Here is a 13452-nt window from a genome sequence, read left to right as displayed (position 1 = left end):
TTGACTGATCACTTAATCATTATAGTTCACTTATGTGCCAAAGTAATAAAGGAGTTTTATATCAACCAAGTTCAGTAAACTTGTCTAATAGATTTTATGCCTTTAATACATATTTAAAATATTTTAGATTTAATATCACACTGGATATGTATTTAAAATTTTTGCAAAGTACAGAATTTCCTTTTTAAGACTGAGTCGTATTCCTTATGTGGTACATATATCACATTTTCTTTATGCATTTATGCACTTAGGTTTATCACCTAACTAGGTAATCATGAATAGTGATACAATGAATATGACATTGTAGGTATCTTTTAACAGATTTAAAATTTTGGGGGTAATTCTTTTTTAGTGCAAGTGCATGGCAATGAAGACTGTAATGACTACGACTCATACAGTACTTTGCTTCTGCTTCTTAGCACGGATGTAGCCATTTTATCTACTATTGCTTTCACGCCAGCAGTGACAAGTTACTTTTTTTTTTTTTTTTTCTTACTGGGGATTGAACCCAGAGCCTTGTGCACTCTATCAACTGATCTATCTCTTCAGCCTCACAAGTAGCATTTTAACATTATTTCAAAAATTCTTTTGAGTTCATGAAGTCCCCAAAAGGGCCTGGGATCTTCCAAACACCTACCCACCACACGCTACCTACCATTCTAAGTTCTAATTCTCACTGTCAGCTTTGGTTTGGAAATGGATGTGTGATGCAAGGCTGGCTAGGGAGACCGGAAGGAAAAGAAGTCAGCTGTGGGGCTTCTGAGAAAGTGGGGGAAGTGAGCATCCTCTTTTTGCCTTGGGTTAAGTATTGTGTCTGTTGTGACGTCTGAGAATACTAGAGCCATATGGGATCAAAAAAGAAAACTTCCATGGGATGAAGTAAATGCAGAGTGGGAGAGCAAGGGAATCTGGGATCTTGGTGAAATTGTCTAGCCACTGATCAAAACATACCTGCTAGACGTTTTCCTTCATACTTAATGGAATAATTGTCTTTAATTTAAAAAAAAATAATGACTTGGTGTTCAACATCAATATATCATTAACAAAGTAAGCTTTTTTTTTTTTTTTCAGTGCTAGGGATTGAACCCAAGGCCTTGTGCATGCTAGGCAAGTGCCCTACCTCTGAATTACACAACCACACTTAAGCTATAACTTTTGCATTATGATTTACTATCGAGTCATTAGAGGAGAAAAATCAACAGAGAAATGCCATATTAACTATCTGGAAAGGATTGAAAAAAACCCGATGGAGATAAAATTTGAACATTTGAGTAGGTTGATTTTTCTGTATATATGCCTCCTGGAGTACATGTGTTGACCGTTTAAACGGAGAACATTTAAATATTGACAACTCACTGTAGACTTTCCTACACAAAATTTAACTAAAATTGAAGTGGAAATATCTGCTCCCTAATTAGTGAATTGCTCAAAATATTTTAAGGGGGAAAGAAGATGAACCCCTGTGGTGGCACATGCCTATAATCCCAGTGACTCAGGAAACTGAGGTAGGAGGTGCGCCAACTTTGAGGCTGGCCTCAGCAACTCTGCAAGACCAACAACTTGTCTCAAAATAAAATATAAAAAGAACTGGGGATGTAAATCAGTGGTAAAAGAGTCCCTGGGTTCAATCCTCAAGATAAAAAAATTTAAAAAAAATGGGAGAGAGAAAAGTGGTAAGAGAACCTCAATATTTTTATGTATGATTTTTACAAAGCTACATAGTACTATCCATCCTGCCCGTTAATCTCACTTCCACACAAAATTTGGCCTATCATTTCAAAGTACTCAAATCACCTGAAACTCACTAAGTACACTTGAGGGTTTCATATTGATATGCTCTGCATGTTTGTGTCCCCACAATATTCATGTTGTCATCAAATCCCAATGTGACAGTATTCAGAGATGAAGCTTTGGGGAGATTAATGGAATTAGTGCCCTTAAGAGAACCCAGAGAGCTAGCTGGCCCCTTCCTCTCCACAAGGAAATAGTGAAAAATTTCCACGTATTAAGAATGGATCCCTGCTAAACAACAAACCTTTACTTGGGAATGGAATAATCTGTAAAATCCAGTAAAAGAAAAATCAATAAAGGCAAGAGGCAGAAAATTCCACTGAAAAAATGGAGCTAACTTCCAAGTGGCACAAAGGAACAATTAAGTCTTCATTTAGACCTCTGAGTTTACTAATTATCGTGAAATAGTTCAATTGTTCAAAGAGCATGTATTTTATTTTCTTGGAAGAAATTTTGTTCATCCGTTCAAAAATTTTGGTAAAAGTTTATAATTTTCCTTCCCACATATTTGTAAAGACTGTTGTAATCATTTCCAATTTTAATTTCAAATAATGACAGGCATTAATCTTTTTTCTAATTTTATTATACTATGTCAATTTGTATTTCTTGTGATCTGAGAAACAAAATTCTATTCTAAATTTGTTCTTTAAAATATACAATATTGAACTTTAACTTTTTGGTAGTTTAATTAAAGAGCATCTGAATTTAAAAAATCATACAAGAAACTACAATTTTTGTTTTGGTTTATCACAAAGAGCTTTGTGTAAAAGCAGAACTTACAGTAGTGCCAACCCAACCAAATATTTACAGTGTAGATATTAAATTGACCTTCTAAAGGAAGATTCAGTGTATTGAATGCAAATATTATTAACTGAACAAAAGCATCTCCTCCTTCCCCATTCTGTTGAACAATGAGCCAAAGGGTACTGGTGAGAAATGCTTTTGTGATTTCTTTCTCAAAAGAATGCAAGGAAGGGAAGTTTGTTCTTAGAGACATCCAAACTGAGGGGTGACTAAACTCTCACAATACTGCTTCCTATATGACTTGAAAATCTACCACTCTAAGAACCAGAATTCCAAGTTAAGCATTCTTTTTTTGTTTTTTTCTATAGCTATTCATTTTTAGCATTACAAATATACAAATTACTAGTATGCTATGATTTTAAGGTCAGTTTCCTTACTTTTTCTAAGGTACATACATACAAATATTGGAGAATTTGGGATGTAGCTCAGTGGTACAGCAGTGCTGGGCATGAGGCCCTTGGTTTGATCCCCAGCACCACCGAAGAAAATTTTTAAAAAGATAGTGAGTATGCACTTGCCTAAATTACTTTTAATTTTTATTGCAGTGTAGTTAAACTACATTCATTTACACTGACCCAGATTTGTAATTTTACTCTTTAATTCCCAATCAGGTAAATATTCTTGAGAGCTACACATTTCTTTTTACGTAACCAAATAGGAAGATAGTTTTTAAATAGCTATTTGCAAAAGTAAATACCAAGATTTAGATTTAACAGTATATTAAACATTAAAAAAAAACAAAAGGAACATAAATAGAATATAATTGTAATATAAATATATGATGCAGAGACATTCATTTTTGGCACCACCTAAGAAAAAAATTCTGGCAGTACTTTATTAACCTCCAGATCTTTGGGAATTCTTAAAATTTCAAACCATTAAATTTTTAATTTTCCTGTAGATGAAAAATAATTCACAAATTTGAACTGGTATTTCAAAAGCAAATGATTTCCCTTTGTTTCTTATTTTATTATCTGTAAAATGAACAATTATTTAGTATTAACTAGCAGCCAATATGTTAATTATGCTTTTACATTTTTACCCAATTATTTCAAACAGTAGTTTACCATGGAAAGATGGTTTCTTCTTAAATACCATGTACCAATTGCATAGTTCTGATTTGATAACAAAAATCATAGTAGAGTTACAAAGGTATTAATATAAGTTAACTGAATTGAAATAGACTGTTGAAAAACAGTCTATCTTGGGTGTTAGTGTAAACTTAAGAGGGAAAAAGAACAGTCAATAGCAAAAAAGTTCTCTTTAAAAATAGGTTAATGCTAAGAATAACAGTTTTTAAATTTTCTGTTTAAAAATAAGCTTAATAAACAAGAATACAAATTTTAATCCAAAACAGCTCTTTGAAATGCCCTATTTTCTTGCATACAGCAGAAAATACATTTTTCATAGTTTTCAACATTACATGTAAAAATGAGGCACTGTTATACATATTTGAATATATTCACAAAAATAGGAGTCTCAGTCCCATCCGTAGTCTTGTATTTGCATGACAGTTTCTGAATAGCAAACTGTTCACAAAAATAAGTCTTCTGAAGGAGGTGCATATGAGAAACCAACAAATGCATCGTCAGCCTCCAGGACACTGGCATTCACTATGGAATAGTCAGAAGACACACACACGGAATATGGAACTGTTTCCTCTGTAAATGCTGTGTCAAAGTTCCTAATATCATCTGGTCCAGCCTAAAACATCAAAAGAACAATATCAGTTACCTTGGTTTTTCTTTCATTCACCTTTCATTAAAGTGTTTTTATGACTGTATACTTTTTTCCTAGCAAGTTTAGATATTTTCCTACTTTAATTTTCTACTTTTCCTTTCTGAATTTTTATTTAGGTAAGGCTATCTGCTCTAACAGTTAAGGTCTTGTTGTCAGATGGAGAGGGGAGAGAGAAGGTCGAGCAAGGCTAGCATAATACAGTCCTCCTTACCTCTGCTAATTTGAATCTGAGACCCTGTAAACTGACCCCCTTTCTCTCCCTACCACCAGCCCTGTTTTCAGAAACAAGGCTTGGATAGGTTTTCAGGACAGCATTCTACATTCTTCCACAAATGCCTGCCCATCCAGTTTTTCAACTCTGGATAAATGAAGCCTTTTGATGGAGGAATGAAAGGGCTATAAGTAAAACTGTGAAAGGTTACTCTTGTGCTACAGAGGTCATGCAGTCTCTGACAGGGCATCCTTAGCGATGGAGGTTGAAGGGGACCAGGTGCATGGGAAATGGAGTTAAGGTGGCTACTTAGGTTCATAGGCAGTAGTTTATTCTTCCTTTATGAGTCTGATGCAAGCTAATGAAACCTACCATTTGAATATATTTACAGATAAAAAGTGGGATACAAATTCAGGTGATTAATTTTTTCTATTTTACAGGGAAGGGAATCATTAAAATGTCCAAACCATAAAGTAAAACAGATGAATGAAAAGACAGGGATTCAGAGAAGAGATTATAAGCTGAAAATATTAATTAGCCTGGTATATCTACAAATTGAGCAGAGACCAGGGATATCTAGAATGCTTGATCCTTCCACTTAAGAAAATCCCTTACAGGGGACAAAGAATTCTAAAAATGATAGCATTAAAGATTTTAAGCATAAAAGAAATACAATTTTTGAAAATTTGCCCTTCAGAGAATTCTGAAGCATGGGTTGTTGAATTTTGTGAAATTTGCAAACTGTTGATTCTTCATATAAATTACCTTATCTCTTAAGCTTGTTTTCTCTTCTGTAAAAGAATACAGGCTGAGTATCCCTAACATAAAAATCCCAAATCTGAAATGCATCAAAATCTGAAATTTTCTGAGCATCGATATGATGCCACCAGTGGAAAATTCTTCACCTGACCCTCATGTTATGAAATGCAACCAAAACTCAAGTGCACCAAAATATTATATTACCTTCGAGCTATATGCATACATTGTATATAAAACATAAATGAATTTTGTGTTTAGATTTGAGTCCCATCATCTATAAGATATCTTATTTTACATATGTACATATTCAAAAATCTGAATCCTGCCTGAGCTTCCCAAGGTGCTGGGATTATAGGCATGTGCCACCAAACCTGGTACATATCTTTGATATAGTTTTTTGTATAAAGAAACTACCTTTAGGTAAAATGTTTCCATCAGTAGATTTAACAAGTTCTAGCTAACATGAACATTTTTATAATACTATCTTACTGTTTTCCAAAAAGCGTATAACAATTTATATTACCATTGAAAATGTCTGCTTGTGCCTTGTTTTAAATCATCTAGGGAAAAAACTATCCTTAGTGTTACTTAAAAATGTTTTTTGATTTATTATGCATAAAAATGAAACCTAATAATTTAATTTGCTTTTTTTTTTTCCTTTTTTTACTGAGTTCATTCCTTTCTTACCCAAGCGCCAAAGAAACATTTCACAACTGTGCTGGAAGATATTTTCATTAACCTAATGAAACTCCAAACTTATGAAAGTTATCAGTAGTACTAGGCAACCCTGTGTGATATATTTCACAAATATTTAAATAATGATTTTATTTCATTTAGGTTAGATTTTGAGATCTATTTCCAAAATGGTAATAACTACAGTTCTGTTTCCCTAGTTTGTTTGTGTGTGTGTGTGTGTGTGTGTGTGTGTGTTGTGGTGCTGGGGATTGAACCCAGGGCTTTGTGCTTGACAGGCAAGCACTCTATGAACTGAACTATATCCCCAGCCCTTGTTTCCCTACTTTAGAAAGATTTGGGTATATACTCACCACATTAGGATTAAATGGTGGTGGAATCTTCTTTTGTACAAGGTCAGTCCAGCTGAGTGATTCAAAAAAAGGATGATTCTGAATTTCAAGCTGGAATATTGAGAAAAAAAATTTTTTTTAACTAATGATGAAGAATATATTAAGTATTCACTGAAGAATTTTATGAAACCAAACCATTTCCATTTGGCTCCCCAATAATTTTTTTAGGCAAATGTTTATGTCATTCATGTGACAAAATGGTGAGCAGACTTGTGAAAGACAGTTACTTCGAATGACCTACTTAAACTTATGTTGTCTTCATGACAGTTTTTCCACAGGTAAAATTGGGTTAACATTTCTGACCTAAATACTTCACAGGTTGTTTTAAAGATGAGCACAAAAAATATGGAAATAAAAGTGCTATGAAAAGAATAGGGCACAAAAGAATTATTTTCTGAAGAGGATATAAATAAGTTGAGCCAATAGTTCTATACATTGGAGCAGAAGTAAAGTCAAAGCGATGAGCTCTACTACTAGAAAAAAATAATGTACTCTGGGTTGGTACTACCAAAAGTGACACAGTACTGATTCTAGCTTTTTTTTTTCTTCCCTGCAAGGTGCCATGGGAATGTATAAAATAGAACCCAATGTAGTTTGGTGGGTTAAAAAAAGATTTCTTAAAGTGATGTCTGACCAGGTGTCTTAAAGATGAATAAGACAAAAATAAATAAATAAAATAAAGAATGTTCCAGGCAGAACAGGAAGGTTCTGTGATGAAAAACAAGTCAGTTTGGCCAAGAAAATGAGACTCTGGTATCTCAGAGATAGAAGGGACTGTCACATCAGGTGAAGCTCGAAAGCTAAACAGACCATGCTGAGTCTATGTTAAGAACTTTAGATTTTAATCCAGGGTTATGGGAACCCATCAAGGAGTATTAGTTATAGGAATGTTAACTGTTGCTGTTGTTTTTTGGCTGGCTTTTTAAAAAACTTCCCTGGCTTCAAGGAGAAATGAATTGGAGAGTCAAGACAGAAAGAAGTGTCTGGTTATCGGAAAGATTTAGGTGGTAAATGCAATAAGACCTGTTATTAAATATAGAAGTAAATAAGAGAGAAAAGTCAAGAATGCCTTTCAGATTTTTTAACAGAATAACCAAAGGACAGTGATGTCCTTTAATATGAAAGAAGATAATAGGATGAGGGCAGGATTTCAGTTTTCATGCACACATACACATAGGTTGGTAGATAGATTATTTTTGGCAGTAGTAGGGATTGAATTCAGGGACTTGACCATGCTGGGCTAGAATTCTATTATGATCTACTTCTCCAGCCCTAGAATTTCAATTTTGAACATGCTGTCACTGAGGTACTCTGAGGAAACCCAGCTGTGGGGGAAGTGGGCAGATACTCTGTAAGTCTAGAGTTTAGAAGAGGTCTCAAGATATAAATGTAAGAGATAAAGACAGACAGATAGCTAAAGCCACAGGACCAAAATGAAATTGTCCAGAAAAAGAGGACAGAAGAAAAAGAGAGTTTAGGACAACCACAAGGGAGTGATGTCCTTTAATATAAAACACATCTAATAGGCTGAAGAAGAGAGGCTCACACAGGAGAGTATGGTGGGACGCCCAGAATGAGATGAGTGTGTTCTAGTAGGAGCCCCAGGAACTGGAGAATGTTGCAAATTTATTGCTCTGAGAGTAAGGTTCTTAGCAAGGGGACAAATGGAAATGGACCTTTTCCACCATAACAGGGAGAAGGAATGGCAGATAAAGGTGTATGTAAGGCCTGCGAGTTTGATAGCAGGAAGCTGAGTTAGTTCCACTCTGATGGTCTTTTTCCCTATAAAACAGAAAATAAGATCATGTGCTCCAAGAGATTGGTTGGGGAACTATTTCAAAACATTTCAAAAGGTCTATAGGAACATACACATTTACTTTTCTTTTAGTGGTGTTAGGGACCAAACCCAGAAACTTGTAAATATGCACACTCTTCCACTCAGCTACATGCCCGGCCCACATTTACCCACCATACCCCAGCCCGGGTCCTGGAGACTGAACCCATGGTGCTCTACCAAGTAAGTAAGGGTATGAAAGCTAGATGTGGAGTATAAAGAGGAGATTAAATTATTATGAAGATTAAATGAAAAAATGTAAGTGAAAGTGCTTTAAACATTACATAGTCCTATTATGAGTACTAGTGAAAACTGTGGGAACCAGTATGCTTTTCTCAGTTGTGTTATTCTCTCTCTTTTTTTTTTTTTTGGTGCTGGGGATTTGAACCCAGGACCTCATGCATTCTAGATAGTGCTCTACCACTGAGCTTTAGTACCCCACCAGTTGTGCTATCCTTTATTTTTCAGATACTGGGGATTGAACTCAGGGGCACTGAACCACTGAGTCACATCCCCAGCCCTATTTTGTATTTTATTTAAAGACAGGGTCTCACTGAGCTGCTTTTGAACTTGTGATCCTCCTGTCTCAGCCTCCTGAGCTTCTGGGATTACAGGCATGCACCACCGTGCCTGGCATGTGCTATTATTTAATAGCTATATTTATATCATTAAATGCCACATAAAACAAGAATTTCTCTACAAATTTTAAATAAGATTAAGTAGGGCTTATGTTGGGAAACATATTACTTACAAAGTCTTCTTTGGCCCCAAGTCGATTTTGTCTGTCTTTTTCTAGGAGTTCTTCCAGAATGGACCAGGCTGTGAGGCTCACTCCTGGTCTCAAACTTAGAGGTTTATGAAGAATATTATCATACATTTCAGCAACATCTCGGCAGTAAAAAGGAGGCTGAAAAACAGAAAAGCAAAATAAACTTACAGGTAAATGAATTATACCATAATCATTTTTAAACAGTTGGATTTGGCTTTGATCTGCAGAGAGCAGTTGGGTCTGGACAGTGGCAGAAATGTACAGCCCTCTCAGGATATGTAGATATCTGCAGCATGGCTTCCTGATGTAAAGAGATTCTAAAACCTAGTACGTGGTGCAGTTTCATGTTCACTGAGTAAATAAAGCTCAGCTTGTTCAACAGTACTTTGAAGATAACTGTTAAACTGCACGCAACTCATAATGGTAGGTTGTAGAGAAAACCACCAAACCAACCTCATCACAGTTATGATAGAACCACTGGAAATAAAAACATTAAATAATTTGAGACTTGGGAATAAAACTCATTCTAGGAGAGACTAAAGCCTGAAGATAAGTTTCTAAGTACTTGTGATAGTAACAGCATTATGAGTATATTTTACAAAAATAGAAAAAGGCTAGTATTATAGTCTATATCTATATAGCTATAATTGCAACTTCAATATGAGCATTGGCCAGTTAATCAACTAGTTCAAAGTTTTAAGGTAAAAATAATTTTTAAAGTTAAGGAAGTTTTTTCAAAAAATTTTGGTTATAGATAGACACAATACCTTTGTTTTTTATTTATTTATTTTGATGTGGTGCTGAGGATTGAAGCCAGTGCCTTGCACATGCTAGGCAAGCGCTCTGCCACTGAGCCACAGTCCTAGCCCTCTAAAGTTAAGGAAGTTTTATAGGCCTATCATTTTTTCTTTTTATGGGAAAGAAAATAACTTTACTTTTTGCCTTTTAAAATATAACTTCTGGGCTGAGGTTGTGGCTCCGTGGGAGAGCACTTGCTTATTAGTACATGTGAGACCTTGGGTTTGATCCCTAGCACCACATAAAAAAGCTAAATAATCAAAATAAAGGTATTGTGTCCATCTACAACTAAAAATATTTTAAAATATAAATATATAACTTAAAGCCAAGGCATGGTCGCACAGGACTGTAATCAAAGTTACTTGGGAGGTTGAGGTAGGAGAATCACAAGTTCAAGGCTGGCTTCAGCAACTTAGGGAGATCCTGTCAAATATATATATGACATATACATACATACATATTATGTATATGTATATATATATTTGTGTATATATGTATATATACATGTACATATACATATATATAACTTCATTTTATATTTTCAAAGTCCTCTAAAGAAATAAAAAGGATTCTGAAATATCAAGACACACATACTCAGTGAAAGTATGGTGGTAAGGTGTAAAGTAGTTTTCTAAAGGTTGAGCTGGGGGATACAGATCAGTGGTACAGTGCTTGCCTAGCATGTGTGAGGCCCTGGATTCTTCCCCAGTACAGAAAAACAAACAAACAAGGTTCTAAGTTGCTGGCATTACTAGAAAAGTAGCTCTTTTAACATGTTCTTAGCCAAGAGCACTGGCTTTTCCTAGAACTCTATCATTCAAAATTAGTGATATGAAACAAATACTCTAACATGCACCTGATTATGCCAATCAAACTTCACTGAGAGCTCCACAGTTTGTTGGAAAAGCAAATGCAAACGCATGCGTGTGTGAGCACGCACACGCGCACACACACACTAGGTACATCTCAGCTGATGGTAGCATTTAGCACCAGGGATTAGCATATAGTTCCCAAGGATGAGACTGCTGAATACCACAAAGGGAATCTAAAACTAATTCAAATATTTCAAAGAACCTACAGAAAAATATAATTTATTCTTTTCTAAAAATATTTTAAATTTTTTAATAAATTTTTGAAGTTGTAGAGGAACAGCATGTCTTTATTTATTTTTATGTGGTGCTAAGGATCAAACCCTCATGCATGCTAGGCAAGTGATCTGCCACTGAGCTACAGCCCCAGCCATAATTTATTCTTCTAAAGGTATGTAAGATTACTAAAATGCCTAAATTGTTTGCTTTGGGTTGGGGCGATGTTACCTCAATGCAGAGATACAACTACTTATTATTTATCAGAAGCTCTGACTGGCCTCATGTAGCTATGCTTATTAAAAACTGAATAAATCCATTACACAGTCAACATTACTTTTCTCCCATGAAATCTTTAAGACATGGTGTCTCAAGAGATGGTAACAGAGGGTGACATTCAGTGACAGAAAAAGCTGAGTGACCTGTGTTATGTAACAAACCCCATAAAAAAGAGCAAAACTCAAAAGGTATTATCTTTTGAAATACAATATGTTGATAAATGCAAAAATCTTTTTCTTTTCCATTTCTTTGAATTAGGGAGATGATGTTTGGGGTACACTGAGTAAAAGCAGGTAATTTTAAAGTTACCACTAGATGTCTATTTATATAAGTGCCAGTAGAATGAAAACACCTAAAGCAGCGATCTGTATGACAGAGATAATTTTATTAATTTAAAATACTAGTAAAAAAATGAAAAAAATTAATTTTTGTGCATACTCCTAATGTGGGCTTAAATTCATTTAACCAGGGTATAACTGCTCGAGTAGTGTTATCTAAGTGTCTGTGAGATTACTGAGAGAGAGAGGGAGAAAGAAAGTGCCAAATCAATGATGGCATATTGGAATAACAATCAAAGAATAGAAATACATACCAATCCATACAGCATTTCATACAGAACAGCACCAAGGCACCACCAATCTACAGTGTTGTCATAGGGCTGTTTTCTGATTACTTCAGGTGCAAGGTACTGAAGAAAAGAATGAAATACAAGAGCAACTCAATAAAACTCAGGATGAAATTTAGGAAAAATTGATAAATTTAACAAAGTGTAGGTGTTTTATTATCACAGTAAAAACACATCATCTTGATTTTCAACAGGTTGGGAGTTCTCACTCTGTAACAGTGGTTCTTAGGCAGTGCCAGCTGGAACACTTTTCAAAATACACACCCTCAGGCACATCCCCCAGAAACTGCTGTAGTTGATGTACAGAAGCAGACAGCAAATGCAGGATCTACCAAGTATGTGAAGTGGGTGTTTTGGGAGAAAGTCTTCTATCAGAATAATTTATTTTAGGAATTCATCTGGTTATTTATGTTTTCTCCTTGAAAAAGAATCCTTTCCTTTCCCTTCTTTCTTTCTTTGAGATGGGATCTCACTGTTGCTTAGGTTGGCCTAGAACTTCTGGGCTCAAGTAAACTTTCTGACTCAGCCTACCAAGTAGCTGTGACAGGCACATACCACTGTGCCTGGTTTAAGAATTCTTAATGTGGCAGTTAGAATCAATTTTTTTCAGAGAAAGAAAATAAGACTAAATTACATTCTTATTTGAAAATTATAGTGGCAATTCTCAAACATATTTAGAAAACTTGTGTAAGCTATTAGGTGGCTATTTACATTTTAAATGGTAAAAAAAACTAAATGCATCATAATTACACACTTAGAAGATGATGAATTTGAATTTTTTCTGTTGCTTTGTTTTGGCAGTGCTGGGGATTGAACCCAGGGCCTTGCGCATTTGAGGCAAGCACTCTACCAACTGAGCTATATCTTCGGCCCCATGAATTTGAATTTTAGACTTCAAGATATATAACCTCTTCCCACATGAAATATACATAAGGAAATAATTTCATCTTATACTTTTTTATGTGAACCAAAGAAAAGATAACAAATTGTTAAAAATTTAACAACTTTTGATCACATTCAGATTTAAATGACAAAAAACTTGTTTCCTTTCTAAAAACTATAGAACTTAAGATTTTATTAATTATGAATTCCCTGTACCTTCACAAAGTGTTTCTTTATACTATAAAATAGAATGGTTACAAATATATATAAGAGCTAAAGTGAGATTAGAGAGAGAAAAATACAATTTAATGTAAATATTACTTATACTTTTTAAAAAAATAATTAAACCTTTATCTTACTTATTTTTTTAATGTGGCGCTGAGGACTGAACTAAGTGCCTCAACTCTGCTAGGCAAGCACTCTACCGCTGAGCTACAACCCCAGTCCTATTACTTATACTTTTAATTATGTTCTAGATCTTTTTTTCTTTCATACCAGGGATTAAACCCAGGCGTACTTAATCACTGAGCCACATCTCCAGTCCTTTTTTGTATATTATTTAGAGACAGAGTCTTGCTGAGTTGTTTAGGGCCTTGCTGAATTTCCAAGGCTGGTTTTGAACTCACAATCCTCCTGCCTCCCTCCCAAGTCGCTGGGATTACAGGAGTGTGCCACCACATCCAGCTTGTTTGGGATCTTGATGAGAAAGAAGGTTATGTAAACCATTTCATCATGTTTTCTTTCTTTCTTTTCTTTTTGTGAGGTACTGGCTCTAACCCAGGTTCCAATT

The 13452-nt window shown here is 34.9% G+C and overlaps 1 protein-coding gene across 6 annotated transcripts in view; it reads right to left on the bottom strand.

The window, feature by feature from the left end:
• Window positions 1–4108: 4108 nt before the first annotated feature.
• The window catches only part of LOC306666185 (serine/threonine-protein kinase Sgk3), a 114769-nt gene continuing 105425 nt past the window's right edge, over window positions 4109–13452 (bottom strand). For all 6 annotated transcript variants that reach the window (XM_079148114.1, XM_079148109.1, XM_079148112.1 and 3 more), the window contains 4 exons: window positions 11748–11843; window positions 8976–9131; window positions 6352–6441; window positions 4109–4299 (listed from right to left, as the gene is read on the bottom strand). In XM_079148114.1, coding sequence (XP_079004240.1) covers window positions 4129–4299; window positions 6352–6441; window positions 8976–9131; window positions 11748–11843 — 513 coding nt within the window. In that variant the 3' untranslated portion in view covers window positions 4109–4128. The remainder of the gene's footprint in view (window positions 4300–6351; window positions 6442–8975; window positions 9132–11747; window positions 11844–13452) is intronic.

This window comes from Sciurus vulgaris (assembly GCF_902686455.1).
Source record: "Sciurus vulgaris genome assembly, chromosome: 1".
Classification (NCBI taxonomy): domain Eukaryota; kingdom Metazoa; phylum Chordata; class Mammalia; order Rodentia; family Sciuridae; genus Sciurus; species Sciurus vulgaris.
The sequence above is the reverse complement of the archived record's forward strand: the minus strand, read 5'-3'. Positions and strand labels throughout refer to the sequence as shown.